This window comes from Salmo salar, chromosome ssa01 (assembly GCF_905237065.1).
Source record: "Salmo salar chromosome ssa01, Ssal_v3.1, whole genome shotgun sequence".
NCBI lineage: Eukaryota > Metazoa > Chordata > Actinopteri > Salmoniformes > Salmonidae > Salmo > Salmo salar.
The window spans coordinates 156,384,731-156,403,130 of NC_059442.1; the positions used below are offsets into that span (position 1 = coordinate 156,384,731).

Sequence of the window (18,400 nt, forward strand, 5' to 3'; positions counted from 1 at the left end):
AGTTTTCCCCCCAACTCAGATCAAAATGCCTGTGACCGGTTCTACATGTTTATTTTGGAACAACTACAAGCAACAGAGAATAGCTGGGACTAGAATGATTTTAACTGATTGTAGTAGGAACTTTAAAAGTCATACGACCCAAGAAGGGTACGTTATAATGGAGAACTATGATGTACCTTTCAGCAGCTGCTGGTTGTTAGAGTGAGGAGGGGAGAGAAAGGGATTTCTGAAGTAACAATCACAATATCTATTGCATTTATATTATTTTTAATCACAGAAGTGTTATTTCTTTCACTTTCTGGGAGAAACCCAACAAATGAAAATGAAAATAAAGAAAAAACTCAAAGAAAACAACATCATGGACTATTTAGTCACATCCCAGCTATGTTTCATGAAATACTTAGGCTATATAATTCATATACATTTTTCCTTTTCTTTTTAAGGTATTTAAAAAATATTGTATGCTGGTTTGTTCAGTATCTTCTCTTTTATACGTATAATCTTCTTTCAATATAGTTCTCTTTGGAAATAAAAAGGAAACCATCCATCCGTTACTGTCCAGTGGCGTAGTGTGATGTTAGTGGTGTGGCGGTGCTGATGCCTGGGCTCTGAGAGACAGAGTGTGTGTGGTCTCTCCTGGCTGGGCCTGAGCAGAGGAACTGGTGCTATGTTATCATTGATGCCCCACACAGCCTGGCTGGCTGGGTGACAGTAGTAGTAGCTCTGGGTTTCACCCAGCGATCACTTGCAATGGCCTGCTCACAAGGCTCTCGCAGTGTGTTGGGTGTGTGTGTGTGGATAAGTGGGGGTCCCATCCGTGTGTCAACGCTGAGAGGGAAGGCTCCCACGGGACTCATACAGCAGGAAGATACTGTCCTTCCTGGTTGCCAATTGGTTAACAGGCCTGCCAATCTATTGACACCAGGCCACATTGCGTGAGGACTGAGGAGACACACTGCTCCCCTCTTACAGAGACTTACAGATTACTTTCAAACCCATTAAGTCGGAGGAAACAGACTTTGTAAATATTGCCTGGCATTTATATGTAAAAAAAAAAGATGAAAATAATTCACTCCTCCACCATGTTTAGGTCTATTTGTTTGGAGAGTGATGTGATACTGCCAGCTAACTACATTAGCACATGGCTCCAATTTAGTCTCTGAGGCCTTTAGACAGGCCTGCAGATATAGTTCTCTCAGTAACGTTTCTCATCATAATCGTCTGTTAAGGGGCCTGCCTGTGTTATATAGCTATCTCTATCGGTTAACACACTAAATATAAACCTCCACAAAATGACAGCAGGCAGCATTCTAGACATTCCTTCCTACTACTTTCACTAACTTGTAAGGATCCCACACACACTGCCCACATAGGAGAGACCTAGAATGGGAATACAATGGATGCTGGTTATCTCCTTACATGGAGAAATGGAAATAGCTAAATTAATGGGGTCAAGGTACACACCTTACTCTTTTAAATATATATCTATATTTGAAAGGAAACATTTATTATAAAGGTGTCATTGGCTTCTTAAATTGTTATGAAAACCAAGTTGCTGGTTTTAGGTATATTTCTTTTTCTACAAAACACAATTGCAATCTTTTTTAAATCCATGAGAAAAGTCTCATTTACACACTACTATACTAGTCCCATAACTTTAACTTTTTGTTTTACTTCACACCTCATCTAACCCTCATAAACAAACTCCAGGTGTTAAATACGTCAATAGTTCCCCTGTCAAATTTACTTTTTAACGCCACGATATTTTCTAGTATTAAAGTTCGATTCGTCATGCACTTAAATCTGCCATTTCTGCCAGATATCCTATTGCTGATCTTACTGTGTGAACTGAACTATATAAGCAGTTTCAACTACTCAGTCGTCATCCACCTCCTCTCCCTCCGACTCCTCTCTTCTCTCATAAATTTTATCCCGCTGTCGCTCCTGGATCTCTTTCATCTCCTCCGCATAGCGGCTGAAAGCTCCTCCGAACTTCCCCCACGCTTTGAACGGGATGGTGATAGAGTTCCTGTAGCTCGGTTTGACCTCGCTCACTCGCAGGAACACGCCGTATTTGTTGGACCCGACGTCGAAAAAGAACCGTTTAGAGTCCACCATGATGGATGTGCCCTCGGGAAGTTCCCCATAGGCCCCAGCCGCCGTTCCACCCGCCAACTCCTCGTCGTCTCCACCGTAATCATCTATATGCTTGGCAAGGGCGTCTCTAAACTCTATTAAGCCTTGGGCCGGAAGGGCTATGGTCTGGCCGGCCTGCATGCCGCCTCCCGGCCCCCCTACTCCGAACCCAGGCCCTCGGTTTACGGTCTGTCGGATCCGCAGGAACCTCCCCCGCTGGTTCTCCTTCAGATCGAGGTAGTATTTACGGTTCTCACGGACCAAGAACTCGCTCTTCAGGGCTCGCCTGGGCCCGCCATCCTCTCCGACCGAGGACTGGGCGATCTGCTCCGGGCTGCTAGGCCCCAGTTGGGCGTAGTGCTCTATGAAATCCCCCAGGTAGTCGCGAAACTCCGCCGCAACTGACATGGACAGGGTCAGGCGACTTTTGGAGCCCCCGGCCCCGACCTCGGCGATTTTGATGAACCTGCCCTTGTTGTTTTGCTTGACGTCCAGGTAGAAGCGCTTGTTCTGGATATCCAGTCGCTTGGACGCCAGCTCCTGGGTCTCCTGCTCTCTCTGGGAGTGCTGGAACCCGCTTCCACCTCCCCCTCCTCCTCCTCCTCCTCCGCTGCTGCCACCGCCGCGCTCGCTCCCACTGTCACCATCCGCCATCTTCAGCACCGCCAGCCAGCTTCTCCCTCTCCTGCGTATCTCCCTCTCGGCTTGCACACCCCTTTCATGGTCATCACCAAAACCCGCCCCAAGCGCTCCTGCATTGGCCTTGGGTCTGCCAATCACTCCAGGTTCAACGAATTTGCTTTCCCTCATTGGTCGATTTCCGCTGTCAATCACGCTTACATCTTAACCTTGTAACATGTAATTGGTTCAGATGTAGGTTCTGTTGACGTAATTCTCATGGAGCTTTTACCCTACTGGACACCGGGATCACGACCACACCACCGTCCAATCAACGGGCCAACATTTTTACAACCATTTTTATAATGAAGTTCCAATAAATTGTAGCTGATCCTTTTCTGTGCAGTTGCTATGGTATTTAAGGCAAAACTGGGCAAACGTGAAATTCTAGACTGGTGGAATACTACAGACAAAAGCAGTAATAAAAGCAATTCCATATCAATTGTTACACTTATACTATACAGTGACAGTCATTTGACAATGTCACAAAAGACCAGCCATTTACAATGAGATTAATACATTTTACCTTGTACATTTTCATAAACCTAGGCATTGTTACAAAAAATATTTAACCATGTAACTCCTAATATTTTCCCTGTCATCCAGATATGAATGTTGCTATTAATTACACCACAGTGGTGCCCATATTATTATAATTTTTTTGTCATTTAGAAGACGCTTTTATCCAGAGCAATTAGGGTTAAGTACCTTGCTCAAGGTCACATCGGCAGATGTTTTCACCTAGTCGGATCAGGGATTCGAACAAGCAACCTTTTGGTTACTGGCCCAACTCTCTTAACCGCTAGACTACCTGCCACCAATGACACCAATCAAACAATCAACCCATGATCAGTCAGCTAGTACTGTAAAAAATTCAGAGGGGTTGTACACTGGACTTGAACATGGGCCTCTGATTCAGAGGCAAGCACCAAAGATCACTACACTATATATCCCTCCTCCACTATCTCACTTCTGACACCAGTGTAGGGAATTCAGTGGTGGATTGGTTATGACTCAAACCCAGTGCCCAGTTTTTCAAAACATTTAATCCAGATAAAAACATTAGTTAAATTCTGTTCCTCCCTCAGATGTGATCCCACTTTCTTTTTTTGATGTAGTTTAAAAGACAAAAACAGAACCGAACCATAACATCACATCATATGCTACAACAATGATCATGTTATATGATCCCATGAAATTTGGTCTAAATATTTTCTAAAAGGAAGGGGGAACAAAATCGAATGGGACAAGAAAGCGTCATTTTGATTGGATTTTTTTTACTGGGCCAAGGCCACTCTGGTTCCAAAACAAGCACGCTACAGTATATTGATAATGTGGCAAAGAGGCCCTCTTTACATTGACCTCATATACACTGAGTGTACATTAGGAACCGCTATGTCCATGACATAAACTAACCAGGTGAATGCAGGTGAAAAATGTGATCCCTTATTGATGTCACTTGTTAAATCCATTTAATTCAGTGTAAATGTAGGGGAAGAGACAGGTTAAAGAAGGATGTTTAAGCCTTGAGACAATTGAGCGTGAAAATGTATGCATGCCATTCAGAGAGTTAACAGTCAAGACAAAAGATTTAAGTGCCTTTGAACAGGGTATGGTAGTAGGTGCTAGGCGCACCGGTTTGAGTGTGTTAAGAACTACAACGCTGCTGGGTTTTTCACACTCAACACCTTCCTGTGTGTATCAAGAATGGTCCAACACCTAAAGGACATCCATCCAACTTGACACACCTGTGTGAAGCATTGAAGTCACCTTGTAGAGTCCATGTAGAGTCCATGCCCAACGAATTGAGGCTGTTCTGAGGGCAAAAGGGGGTGCAACTCAATATTAGGAAGGTGTTCCTAATGTTTTGTACACTCAGTGTACATCCAGCAGGCAGGCAACACCCATACCGATGTTTTATCCCATTATATTTCACCTTTTATCACGTAAGTCAAGGGTAGAAATTACACATTGAATGTTGGGAGTGCCCAACATATTCTTGACAGCGACACTTATGGGGGTGCTCAAACCACATTGATATTTAATCTCCTATGTAGGCGCACTGATTTGTACTGCCCATCAGTCCAGTCCAGTTCCAAACACAGCAGTACTGGCAGCAGGGGAGACTCACTCCACCACTAAGGAGGCCTGACTGGAATGGGCTTCTCTCACAAGGAAGATGGGCAAGCCAGAGGATTTCCCAAGAGGGCATAACGCTACATAAAGTTCAGATAGTAGAAGACAGACATGCTTCTCTCTGTCAATTAGATATGATTAGAGTAAATACTTATTAAAGCCACAGTCTAGGCTTTACATTATATGTTTTATTTACTTATTTTTAAAACAATGTTTAACCTAAATCCTAACAAGAAAATATCAATACAAACATTGGTCTAATATACTAAATTTATATTTTAATGTTTTGTCAATTTGCATCCTTTTGAATGTGGAGGAAGGGCATCAGCTAACACAGTGCATAGCCTGCTCACCTACTACATAGGTTGCAAACATCAATGTCCACTGGTATAGGGTTTTGAATCTACTGGCAGATAACATTGGTCAAATACTGTAAAGCAGGCTAGGTTAGTTGAGGGGCACATCACTTACTAGTTTGGAGTTGCACTTTTGGGGCATTTTTAATGCTTCGATTGTGCCAGCCAAACTAAATCACAGCACTCATGCATTTTACCCGGGTCTGGCAGCATCAACGTTGATCAAGTGAGAGATGGTGAACAGAGTGACATGGGATTCAGGTACGTCAGTTATTGGTTGTGTGGTGGATGAGAGGAGTTTTTATAATACAATATAACGCTCTGAGCACCTGGAAAAGCACAATATAAATCCCATCATTATTCATTTATTAAAAAACCTAAGTACAAATGTAGCCTACTCATTCGTTCTATCTGAATGATCATTCTGAATATCACCGGAAAAAAATATTAAACAATGAGACAGTCATTATTTCTAAAATTCATAGATCAGCTCAATTACATGGATTATGTAGTTGAAATTTGTTCATGTCACAGAATTTTTGGTATTTCATCTTAATCTGCATGTAGGACCTACTTGTGTGACCGTACCTTCAATGAATTATAAATGCGGTAGTATTTCTCTGGTGTTTCTACTATCCCAAAATGTCCAATACAGTTGCAGGAATGAGTAAACACTGTACAAACACGATTGCAATTGGTTGAAGAGACCGTTCGAACCAGCAAGCAGTAAAGCTATTGGTTGGCTCTGGAAGCTCGGGGAATCCTCATTCATCCGCTTGGCGTTGCTTCGTGGTTTATTGTTTCTCTCCGTTTCGAAATACAACAGGGAAAAGTCACCGGCGACATGGTAACGAGTTTTTGATTATTTTATGCACATTCTGTGTGTGCACTCTGTATTATAGGACCTAATATAGTAAATTGGATTAAATGTAAATGATATGCTAAACAGGCTAGTAGCATTCACGAATTCAAGCTTGCGTGCAAAATAACGTTAGGACGTCGTCGACTGACACTCGAAAGCTAGCTAACGAAAGAGCGCCATCTACATTTAGCTAGTACGCCATCTGTTTTACAACCGACTCGCTTCTCATACTTATTTCAAACATAGCTTAACTATATCTAATATCTGGCTACGTTACCCCCCGCCTCTTTCTGATTCTTATTATGTTAATATTCCAAGATATTCGCAAAGTTTGGGTTGTGTATTGAATTAACGTTACGGTAGCAAGTTTCCACCGAGCTAGCTAGCTAAACCAGGTTAGCACTAATCCGCCTAGCGAGCACAGAGATACTAATGGCGAGCAGCCAAGAAAACCTGTGCTAACGTTAGCTAGCTACAAGCATACCAATATTTCACAGTTTTAGATAGCTATTGTAAAACCATTCTTACTGCGTATTTATGCATATTTTTTGTTTGCAACATTTGAATGAATCATCTTCAATAAATCAAATGACAATTAGGTAACTGGTAAACTATATACCGGAAATTGTCCATTATCTTCCAGTTGGCGGGATAAGTGTGATTGTAATGACAGGTTGCATGTGCCTTCTTCGATTTGCTGGAAGTTGTAAACAAAAATAACGTTAAGAAATGCTAGTGTATTAATAATGTCTTTGTACACCAACTCTACATTGTCTTTTCACCCTGGACACAGTTCGGCAAGGCTTTGAGAAGTAGAACAACAAAAAAACAACATTTTATCAAGTTGATGTATCATAAGTCATTTCACTGAATTTTTGTTTGTCCCCTTCCAGGCAGGAGGAAAAGCTGGAAAGGACAGTGGTAAAGCTAAGGCAAAGGCTGTTTCTCGCTCCCAGAGGGCTGGACTCCAGGCATGTACCCACTCTTTCCCCTGGTTTTCTGTAGTCACATGCAAACCTCAGTCTCTTTTCCCAGGTTTTCCCTGTTGAATTAGTCACAAGTGAGTCCTACATAAGATAGGCATCTTCTCATTGTGTGTATGTTTCTCCTTGTGTAGTTCCCGGTGGGTCGTATCCACAGACACCTGAAAACCAGGACCACCAGCCATGGCAGAGTGGGAGCCACCGCAGCTGTCTACAGCGCCGCCATCTTGGAGTACCTCACTGCTGAAGTGAGATGTTTTTATTTAAACCCCCCCCAAAAAAGGAGACTCATTGAGGACTCTAATGAAGGTCAACAGAGCAGGCTTTTGCGCCAACACTTCCCTAATGCACACTTACTGAACCTATTTTTGTGTTTCCCTTTCAGGTGTTGGAGTTGGCAGGGAACGCCTCCAAGGATCTGAAGGTGAAGCGTATCACTCCACGTCACTTACAGCTGGCCATCCGCGGAGATGAGGAATTGGACTCGCTCATCAAGGCTACCATCGCTGGAGGAGGTGAGTTGTAAACTAATGAATTGGGTTTATGTATTGTTCTTCCAGGAACTCAAAGCACTTTATATTACATGGGTTAGGGCAAACTCACCTCTTCACCTACCAATGTGTATCACTAGCACCCATTCGTAATGTCCCTTTTTCTCCCTCCTGCAGGTGTGATCCCTCACATCCACAAGTCTCTGATTGGAAAGAAGGGCCAACAGAAGACTGCATAGAGGAAGTGACCTCCCACATCACCAGGAAGGAATGGGCAGCCATGTTCATTTTGTTTCTCATATTTTGGGGGGGGGGGGGAATTTTGTAACCATAGTTGTAGTCTCTTGAGGGAGATGTGTAGTCTTTGAGGTATGTGTTGATTTGTACTGTTTTAAAGGGGTGTGTTTTAGGGTAGGGTTTTTTGCAGACAAGAAACTTGTGCAATAACCATGTTTCCATCCACAGTTTTTATGCGAGTAAAGTCATAGTGTATAAAAAACCAAGACAGCTGTGATGGAAACAGGAATTTTCGGTACAATTTTATAAATGCCAACAGACAATTTGTTCGTTTAACATGGTGGGATCTTTTTGTGTTGGTAAAATGTATGATGCGAGAAATGCCAGTGAAAACTCCTTTATGCACAAATATTGACAAGAAGAAACCATGCATTTTATTAGGCTACAGATGAAATTTTATGATGAACTTCACAGGGTGGTGAAAGTGAATGGTGATGAGCTTGATGCTCCTTTCCAATAACCACAGAGTAGACATATTTGCTAGTTAATGCAACAATTTTTGTGACAATTACCGGTAGAGTTGAAAATGCGATGGAAACACATACATGGAACTTTAGATTTTTTATTCGGTACATGAAAACGTAAGCAAAAAAGTACATTTTGTGTGCACTGTCATCACACACAGATTTCTATCAGTAAAAAGTCAGTTTGGTGGAAACACCACTGATGGAAAAATTAGCATATTTTCGTTATGAACATTTTTGAGTATTTGCATGAAAATCTGTTGCCAATTGGATGGAAACCTAGCTACTGACCAACAAATGCTGAAGTTCTTGTCATGTTCTGAAAAACTTTGAGTTGATTGGATTTTGCTACAAACTTGTTTTATACCTACAAAAGATAAAGTCTTTTAAAAAAACTACCTGTGTGTGTTATTCATATTTTAGCCAGAATATGATTAATGGTTTTCTATGTAGCTTTGACCTCGCTTACCTTTAGAGATATAGTAGTTTAGATATTATTTAATTTTATTCAGTGGCGAATGAAGGTCGGTCGGCACTCATGAATTTGGGGGGGGGATTAAAACAAGTTTTGTGAAACGTTTGTTCTGAGAAATCAATTTTACATTTTTCACCACATTCATGAGTGTGGACCTTCTCGCTATTAAATGTTTTTAATTGAAGCTTCATTTTATCAGGGAGTCATACTGAGACCACAATCTCTTAAAGATGAGCCATGAATGACAGAAAATACACACATCAAAATATGAAAACTAAATGCAAGCAGAAAGAAAAGACGTGAGTTAGCTGGTGCATACTGAGTCACATCCACACAATATGACAACGTCTCTTAGGCAGTAGGTGGCCCTCCTCAACCATTTGTTAACTGGTCAGAGATATTGAGGTGTTTGAAACATCAGACATTCTATCACAGTACAACAAAATCCAGTCTATATTCAGGCATTATGTTTTTATTTTTCACGATACTTCCAAATATATAAATCAAGTGGAGGAACAGAGATTATCTTGATTATAATGCAATTGAAGAACAAAAAAACAGGATATTTCTCACTTCTTTAGAACACATACAGCAACCACATAGATTAATTAAAAGTGAATATACTTGAATAGAACTTACAGTATGACAATACAAAAGAAAGCAGGAACACATTCATTATTGCACTCTACCCTGAGTGGAAAACGTAACAATTTCACCACTCCTTTAAGTAGCTTTTTAAGTTGTCAATACATTAGAATAGTATAGAAGCTGGTGAAGAGGTAGTGGAATACATCTCAATAGTCTAAAGTAGCTTCTACCCTCATCTCACTTCCTTAAAATCACTTCAGACTATTGAGAACCACCCTATTTCATCCAAAAGTTCTAACACAGGTGAGAGTGAGGCTGGTAGGCCCCCATCAGTGGGTTAGACCCGGTAGTGGGCATCACCAGGCCGGGGAGGCTGGCGTATTGGTATAAAGAGTCCATGGGAGTGGCAGGGAGGCTGGGCAGTGTTGAACTGGCCATGGAGGAGCTGTAGTGGGGGTGGAGGTATGGGGTGGAAGCGCCCCCCTCGGCTCCTGCGTGATGGGGATGGTAGGTGGGGTTGGGGCCAGGGCGGTAGGCCTGTAGCTCGGTGTAGTGCAGCAGGTGAGAGGTTACTTTAGCTTGGCAGGCTTGGGCCAGAGCATCCTGGAACATCCTCTTTATCCTCATACGCCTGTTCTGGAACCAGTTACGGATCTGAGGAGAAACAAAGAGAGAAGAGTTAGTTCAGGGATTGATGGGCAATTTTGATGGGGCCACAAAATCTGAACTCATTATTAAGGGCCGCAGTGGCTTGCGGGTCTGCATACTCACATCCATACCCACACATGTAGTCCTAGCTATTTGGGGGACCTAAGTGAAATTTGAGAGGGTGTCCACCCTACCTTGCGGGCAAAACATTTCAGCGGCCCACCTCTTGACAGCGGAGAGAAAAAAACTTTCAGTTTTAGAGTTAACTTCCTGCAATTTTATTTTACCCCCTTTTTGATCTTGTCTCATCGTTGCAACTCCCAACTGTGTCCTCCGAAACATGACCCGCCAAACCCGCTCTTCTTAACACCCGCCCGCTTAACCTGGAAGCCAGCCACACCAATGTGTCAGAAGAAACACCATTCAACTGACGACTGAGGTCAGCTAGCAGGCGCCCGGCTCGCCACAAGGAGTCGCTAGAGCACGATGAGCCAAGTAAAGCCCCAGATCAAACCCTCCCCTAACCTGGAGGACTCGGGGCCAATTGTAAGCCGCCCTATGGGGCTGTGATACAACCCAGGATCGAACACGAGTCTGTGGTGACGGCTTTAGCACTGCGATGCAGTGCTGTAGACCGCTGCACCACTCGGGAGGCCCCAAAATGTTGCACTTTTAAAGCAGGTTTGCTGCAATTCTACACATTTTGCCATGGGGCAGAGAGAAATGTTTGCAGTTTTAAATATGATATCTGAGTGGGCGTGACTAACAAAATTACCCATGGTTTGGTGGGTAATTTGACCATTTTTTTTACCTTTATTTAACTAGGCAAGTCAGTTAAGAACAAATTCTTATTTTCAATTACGGCCTAGGAACAGTGGGTTAACTGCCTTGTTCAGGGGAAGAACGACAGATTTCTACCTTGTCAGCTCAGGGATTCGATCTTGCAACCTTTCGGTGTGTGTGTGTGTGTGTGTGTGTGTGTGGGTGGTACCTACCTGTTTGTCTGTAAGGTTGAGTCTCTTGCAGAGCTCGGCCTTGTCCTGAGTGCCCAGGTAGGCGTTCCTCTTGAAGGCCATCTCTAAACTGTTGATCTGCTCCGCTGTGTAGGCTGTACGTGGCCGCCTCCCTGTAGGAAGAGAGAGAGAGATGGGAGACAAGGAGGGAGAGGTGAAGGTGCTGTCCGGGAGGGTGGTGGGGGAGAGGGATTGCCCGCCTTCGCTCTCGTACCCTGACGTTTCCTCCTCTGTTCTCCTGATGAAGCCAGTCTCAGCCACTTCTGAGGAGACACGAGGTAGAAATGGAGAGAAGTTAGATTTCAAATCCATCCTTATGTCACATCATAGTAGTTCCCAAAACGTTTGTGTGCTCTGAACCTTTCAAACAAATTCATGTCTCTGAGGTGCGTCCTAACTATGGAGCTTTCAGCACTTAAGAGCCAAATCAGATGTAGCTATTGCTTATGAATTCTCTATCTCTGGGCCAATTAATTCCTCTAATACATAGCTTAAAACACACCCCAAAACAACAAGACACTATTTAAATTAATGTATGTTCCCCATCTAAGCTCAGATCCTGAGGTGAGTTCATTTGAGGGAGAGTGAACCTACCTTGGTGGTTGTGGTGGAGGGGGCTAATCCTCTTGGTATGTGTACCTATCTCAGGGCCTGCCAGGCAGGGATAGCTGCATGGGTTGAGCCCCTGTCCTCTCCTTGCCTGGTTCTCCTGATTCTCGGGTTTCGGGCGGCAGTAGAACCCAGGCAGGCTCTCAGGTTGGGTCACAGAGGTGCTGTTGGGTCCAACAGAGGTCCAGGAAGAGGGGAGAGGCGAGGGTCTTGTGCTTCCTAATGCCTGGCTACTTTGGGCAAGCCACTCGATGGAGAAATGTCCCCTCATGGTTGGATGATGGAGATATCCAACAAAATAAATCAAAATCCAGCAAAAGTCCTGTTGTTTGGGTGGAAAAACTTATATCATCTAATGTTATCCTTTGTGTTCCAGAAATGTAAACAACCTTTTCGCAAAGCTGGGTAAATCCAGTGAAGACTGTGCGTGAGTGTGTGTTCTCTCTCAGCAGGTCAGTGTCCTGGTAAATGGAGTAATGATCTGAGTCTCAGGAGTAGAGTCAGTATTTATCCAGGGAATTCCTTCTCATTTACAACTCACTCAGCTAAGGATCAAAGAACATCCTCTCCTTCCTCCTGCAGTTTTCACAACTGCAGTAATTAAGACATCTAAATCAACCTGAATGAGATGAGGCCATTACCCGCTGGCTCCAGTGAGTCTGGAAAGGTTACCCCCCCCTCTCACACACACACACACACACACACACACACACACACACACAGTCCTCACTTCCCCTCCCAATACAGGCCTATGAGTGTGTGTGAGAGCAAGGGCTCATTATTTCATTTTTATTTAATTTAACTAGGCAAGTCAGTTAAGAACAAATTCTTATTAACAATGACGGCCTACCCCTGCCAAACCCTACCCTAACCCAGACGATGCTGGGCCAATTGTGCACCACCCTATGGGACTCCTGATCACAACCGGTTGTGATACAGCCCGGGATTGAACCAGGGGCTGTAGCACTGAGATGCAGTGGCTTAGACTGCTGCGCCATTCAGGAGCTAAATCATCATGTACATGTATTCTTAAATAACATATTGTATTCTTATCAGGGATAGCTCACCCAAATAACAACATTACCCATTGGTTTCCTTAACCTGTAAGCAGGGAAACTGAACCAAAGCATGGATTGCTGTCATATCTCTCCATTAAGCAGAATAAGAAAAATATTTAATTTTGTAATTTTGGTGAACTATTCCTTTAAAACTGAAGCATTTCCTCCTGCTCCTCGGCTCCACCCATGGAATAAAAATAGAATGTTTCACTATATTTATTAATATGATTAACTGATCCAGTAACACCCATCATTGTATATTTCATCATATCAAATTACAACTTCATACTTTCCATGATCTGCTGATGCTACAGTATAGGCCTACTGGGAAGTCATTCAACCCTTGAATATGTCTTTAACCCGTTGAATGGTGACCATGAATGGTGACCCAATGAGACTGAACATTATTAGACAACGTCTTTCGGGATCAGGAAGATCCGTCATTATGTCATTGATTGGCTCAACATTGTGACATAATGACGGATCTTCCTGATCCCGAAAGACATTGTTGTCTAATAATGTTCAGTCTCATTGGGTCTCGTCTCCACTGGTGAGCGAGAGGACTGACAGCTCTAATTTAATAATTGGGTTGTTGTTTGGTTTGTTTGCGCCAAAATGTATTGAAACCCTTGGTCTATTGTATGTAGTATTTAGGCTTTCTAAAGTGTTAAACTGGTCATGTCGCCAAAAGCGTAGAATTATAAAATTGGCCTTCAATCAACCACATCACTGTTTTACATTTATGGAAACTATTTATTTTCCCATTGGAGTTCTGAGAAGCTACCGAATGTGATTTATTCTCTGAAGACGGTCGCCTTGAGACGTCTATGTCATTCGGGTTTGTGAGTATCAAAGATCCGCGTTCCACTGAAGGGACCGGTCTCCGTTTGCGCGCAGAGACAGCCGTCTGGAGGCGGAGAAGTGGAGAGAGAGTGCGCGCAGTAGCCCTCGGATCCATTCCACCCACCGGTCCGAATAACAGACCTTAATTATTTTATTAATGGGTCAGTTTGTGATTAAGCCGATTTTGGATTATTATCTGTATATTGTTATTTTATTGCTAGATATTGCTGCATTGTTGGAGCAAGAAACATACGCATTTCGCTGCACCTGCAATGACATCTGCAAAACTGTGTATGCAACCAATAAACTTTGATTAGATTATATTTAATCCCTAACACAATGTATCTCTCGCTCAGCCACTCTGCATATTATCCACATAATACCATCCCCTCTCTCAGCCTCAGCCCTCTCTCCCTCCCCTGCCTTCAGAGACACAGTGCTGGAGAGTGGAGGAGATAGGCTACTTCACAACTTTGGTCTTTTAGAAAAGACAGGAACGTTTAGTCTGTTATCGGCCATAAAGGCGACCGATTGACTTGATCACCTGATCGTTATTGTAACATTGAAAGGGAGGGAGACAAGACACAAGGCTGGCAGAAACCCACTGGGACTAGAGGCGTCAGCTGAACCACGAATCCACAGCAGCGCGTCACCACTCCTGTCTCCAAACTCACCTGCATCTACAATGCGCATTTGGCAAAAGTCGCTCCATGCCTTCATATTTTTATTAAATGGTATCAGATATTTGACTGATTTAAATGGATAGATGGTCAGTAGGCCAATCAATAGGCAGGCATGGCCACTATAGTCTACAGCACCACAGGAGCTCCATTGCTGTACAAAAAGGCTCCTATTAATTAATGCAGGTAGTAACTGTCTATAGTCACTCTGTGGTAAATAATCATTCATGTGGGGTTCCTGGGACAGAAGCCTGTTCTATTATGTAGGGAGCCACACACACGCACAAAATCAGGGTCTTTGATGGCCTCTGTATGCCAGTGGTATGGGAGAGATGGTCGTGCTGTCTCTTGCAGTACCTCTCCCGTCTCTCACTTTCTTGCTCAACAGCCCCAGATCAAAGCACAGCACCCAGCTCACTATCACCGATCAGAATGACAGAGGGGAGACAGACAGGTGGGCTAGGTACCCATCCCACTCTACAGCATGAAGAGACCGAGTGCCTAGCAGTGAAAGAGACAGAGAGAGAGATAGGGGTGGAGATATGGAAGGAGAGAGTAAACAAAAAGATCTGAATCTTTTGAAGTCGTAACTGTAATCAATAGGCCTGTGTGCAAATTCCTCAGTGTGTGTGTGTGTGTGTGTGTGTGTGTGTGTGTGTGGAAGGCAGATCACTTGAGGAAATGAATCCTAGGAATGTGTCTCTGCACTACTACTTCTAATTTGAATGTAGTTTATTTTATTAATCTATTTCCTTGCTAATTTATACATACAGTCCTTGCAGGGTATGGAGGGAGGGAGGGTGCTATTGGGAAGCCCTGCTGTCTGTGTAAGATGGAACTTTAGAATTAGTTCTTATTCTATTGTTGGAAGCTCCCGGAACATTATAATCTGCAGTTACAGAACAGGTTAAAGGTTAAATAAAATAAAAACAGGTTATGACATTTTATTCATGACAATGTCCTACTTCCAGAATCTTAAAACCTGGTATGTGAGTGACACTCACATGGCATTGAGTTAGTCAACCCAACACACACTCATAAATACACTGCTAAGGCATATTCCTGGTTCTGTGATGTCCTTGTTTAAAGGCCCATTCCATTTGGACTCTGTTAATGTAGTCACTGATTGGTCTTTCGTGGTATGTGTGTGTCTTCAACTGTATTAGCTATAGCTCACGTAGTTTGTTTGCTCTGTCATTACACTTATTTATGGCCACACTGTTTCCACCTGGGTCAAACCCTACTACATAACTGGGCCATATTTGACCTTCATGTCAGATTCCACTCCCGATTTGAGATAGACCCCTTTGTGTTTTCTCAAATTCAACTCTTGACAAAATGAAATGGACCAACACTCTGCTGTATGTGTGTGTTCAACTGTATTAACTCACATGGTTACATTATTAGTTGGTTTGTGTGTGTGTGTGTGTGTGTGTGTGTGTGTGTGTGTGTGTGTGTGTGTGTGTGTGTGTGTGTGTGTGAGTGTGAGTGATCAGGGAGAGGCCATTCTGTCTGTGGGCTGACGGTCTCCAGCTGTGCTTCTCTTTGATTGGCTCCATTCACATCCTTTCATCTCTAACGGCCCTGTTTGCTGTTCTGTTATGGACACAGACACTCCCCTTTCCCTCTCAGGACACACACACGAGCATGCAGGGGTGCACACACACACACACACACAGGCACGCACATACACACAGGCACGCACACACACAGGCACTGTCGTGGACGACACATGCACACGCGCAGAGACACATACACAAACAGAAGTTGTCCCTACTAGACACGGATCTAAGACCAGTTTAGCACTTTAACCCCCAAATGGTTATGGTTAGGATTTGTGGAGGTTAAGGTGATCCATGATCTGTGCCCAGTGCAGGCTTAGGAGAGACAGAGGACAGGAAACAGTCTAACTGGCAGCATTGATACATCAGCCCAACATGGAAAGGGGATTGATAAAATATTGTAACATGTTCAAATACCACACATACAGAGGTGCCTTTTGTTTCAGTTCAATACATGTACAGTATCATCAGACCAATCAGTTGAAGGACACCTAAACAACCCTCTGGTAGAAGTTTTATATCAGTGAATCTGCTATTCACGGCCTGTTTGTTCATGTTAGTTTGTCTGTGATGTAATAATTATGAACCTGTTTGGCTCCTGTTGTCCACCAGTGTCCCGCCCTGTGTGGTGTATAACAGCCTGTCAGTCAGACCTCTTCTCCTTGTCTTATAGATCCCCATCAGCTCCTTAAAAGGCTCCTGGTGCTTTGATATACTGGTTGTGGAGGAAAAGCAGGCACTGTGACTCCTATGATCAAAAGGAGAGGAGGGGGGGAACAAGCCTTTGGTCATGAACCCCCCCCAACAAAACCATTATTACCTACAGTAGGCAGGCCTGCAGTCTGGCCCCACAGGCAGGCGGTCTCCTTTTCAGTCTCTGTAGAGGTGAGACATAGGAGACACACACACCCTCTCTGACATACACACAAGTGCATGAACACACAGACCTCCAGTCTCTGCTGCTCCTCTCAGAACACGACCCAGTCCCACAGACCTCCAGTCTCTGCTGCTCCTCTCAGAACACGACCCAGTCCCACAGACCTCGTCTCTGCTGCTCCTCTCAGAACACGACCCAGTCCCACAGACCTCCAGTCTCTGCTGCTCCTCTCAGAACACGACCCAGTCCCACAGACCTCCAGTCTCTGCTGCTCCTCTCAGAACACGACCCAGTCCCACAGACCTCCAGTCTCTGCTGCTCCTCTCAGAACACGACCCAGTCCCACAGACCTCCAGTCTCTGCTGCTCCTCTCAGAACACGACCAAGTCCCACAGACCTCCAGTCTCTGCTGCTCCTCTCAGAACACGACCCAGTCCCACAGACCTCCAGTCTCTGCTGCTCCTCTCAGAACACAAAGGTGTTGTTGATGTGTGTCTCTCCCTCCCAGTCAGTCAGTAAACTTTTGTTTCACACGTGTGGCATCACTAGCGTGGGAACAGGTGACGTGCCAATGGGGAGCAGGCGTCGTGGAGGAAAACTGCTGCTCCACCTCTCACACACGCGCACGCACATGCAGACACACATTCTGAGATTGACAAGCCCCTTTACATGCTTATCTATATAAATAAATGTTTTATTTTAACTCATGATAACTAGTTTGACGATTAGAAATGCCTTTAGGAGAGATATATCCTAGGGGTCTTTCACTAAGCTTTTCCTGTCCCATTGAGTTTGGTGTGACAGAGCGATCTGAGGTGTGTGTGTGTGAGGGGTGTAACCAAGGACTTGTGAGAGGTGACGGTGCTTTTGAAGTTGAACCGGCATTTAGAGGTTAATGAGGCTGTTAGGAAGAGGTGCTGGAAACGCCAGTGGAGGCACGCACCCTATGATAAATGACCTGGTCTGTTTCCAATAAACCTTTAAAACCCTGTAGGAAGAGGTGGTGATTATGTGAACATGAAATATAAGGCAGGGTTGTGGTGAGGAGATTTTAATTATGTGAGCTGTGTTTAAATGGTGAGCAAAATAACTTAATCTTCTCTTGCATATCATTTTCTACTGCAAGTTTGAATCTTGGGTACATTTGTGTCAAATGTATGTTTGGTAGTTCAGCAGTCTGATATAGCAGACATTTAAAGAAAAAAAAGTTGGTTAATCAGACTGAAGAGTGTAATTGTATCTGATGCTGATTTAAATCAAATCAACCTAAAAATTTTATGCAATTGTTTATTGGTTGGCTGACTGTCTGGGGTACTGTCTGGCTTTCATTTCATCCGATGACTATATTAGTCATAGTACATCACTGGGGTCGGGCTCCCTGCCATCCAGGACCTCTCTACCAGGCGATGTCAAAGGAGGCCCCCCCAAAAAAAATTGTCAAAGCCTCCAGCCACCCGAGTCATAGACTCGGTGCCGATGCATCAAGCCTGGAACCAACAGGACCTTGAACAGCTTCTACCGCCAAGCTAGAAGACTGCTAAATATTTAAATAGTTAGCCAAATAGCTACCTGGACTTTTATTTTACCTTCATTTAACTTGGCAAGTCGGTTAAGAACAAATTCTTTATTTACAATGACGGTCTA

The 18,400-nt window shown here is 43.7% G+C and overlaps 3 protein-coding genes across 3 annotated transcripts; 1 reads left to right on the forward strand and 2 right to left on the reverse strand.

Annotated features, from left to right (window-relative positions):
* Positions 1-250: 250 nt before the first annotated feature.
* On the reverse strand, positions 251-2,804 carry purb (purine-rich element binding protein B). Its single transcript, NM_001140067.1, is given in 1 exon segment — positions 251-2,804. A coding segment is annotated over 1 exon segment (915 nt). The 5' UTR covers positions 2,791-2,804; the 3' UTR covers positions 251-1,875.
* A 3,131-nt stretch (positions 2,805-5,935) lies between these two features.
* Positions 5,936-8,690, forward strand: LOC106569296 (histone H2A.V). The gene is made up of 5 exons (XM_014140498.2): positions 5,936-6,153; positions 7,062-7,139; positions 7,286-7,399; positions 7,537-7,666; positions 7,820-8,690. The coding sequence occupies exons 1-5, from the start codon at positions 6,151-6,153 to the stop codon at positions 7,879-7,881; spliced, it is 387 nt and encodes a 128-aa protein (XP_013995973.1). The 5' UTR covers positions 5,936-6,150; the 3' UTR covers positions 7,882-8,690.
* A 658-nt stretch (positions 8,691-9,348) lies between these two features.
* Positions 9,349-12,194, reverse strand: LOC106569620 (homeobox protein vex1-like). Its single transcript, XM_045702713.1, has 3 exons — positions 11,722-12,194; positions 11,110-11,390; positions 9,349-10,120 (listed from the first exon to the last, which is right to left on the reverse strand). The coding sequence occupies exons 1-3, from the start codon at positions 12,005-12,007 to the stop codon at positions 9,761-9,763; spliced, it is 927 nt and encodes a 308-aa protein (XP_045558669.1). The 5' UTR covers positions 12,008-12,194; the 3' UTR covers positions 9,349-9,760.
* Positions 12,195-18,400: the final 6,206 nt, after the last annotated feature.

What these genes read in the sequence shown, in the direction of transcription:
- LOC106569296 (XM_014140498.2), top strand. An exon ending in CCCAGAGGGCTGGACTCCAG is followed by an intron (nt 7,140 to 7,285) that starts GCATGTACCCAC and finishes CTCCTTGTGTAG; the next exon opens with TTCCCGGTGGGTCGTATCCA. An exon ending in TGGAGTACCTCACTGCTGAA is followed by an intron (nt 7,400 to 7,536) that starts GTGAGATGTTTT and finishes TTTCCCTTTCAG; the next exon opens with GTGTTGGAGTTGGCAGGGAA.
- LOC106569620 (XM_045702713.1), bottom strand. Translation starts at nt 12,007, where the DNA reads ATGAGGGGACATTTCTCCATCGAGTGGCTTGCCCAAAGTAGCCAGGCA. An exon ending in CCTCCACCACAACCACCAAG is followed by an intron (nt 11,391 to 11,721) that starts GTAGGTTCACTC and finishes GTGTCTCCTCAG; the next exon opens with AAGTGGCTGAGACTGGCTTC. An exon ending in TCAACCTTACAGACAAACAG is followed by an intron (nt 10,121 to 11,109) that starts GTAGGTACCACC and finishes GTTTCTCCTCAG; the next exon opens with ATCCGTAACTGGTTCCAGAA.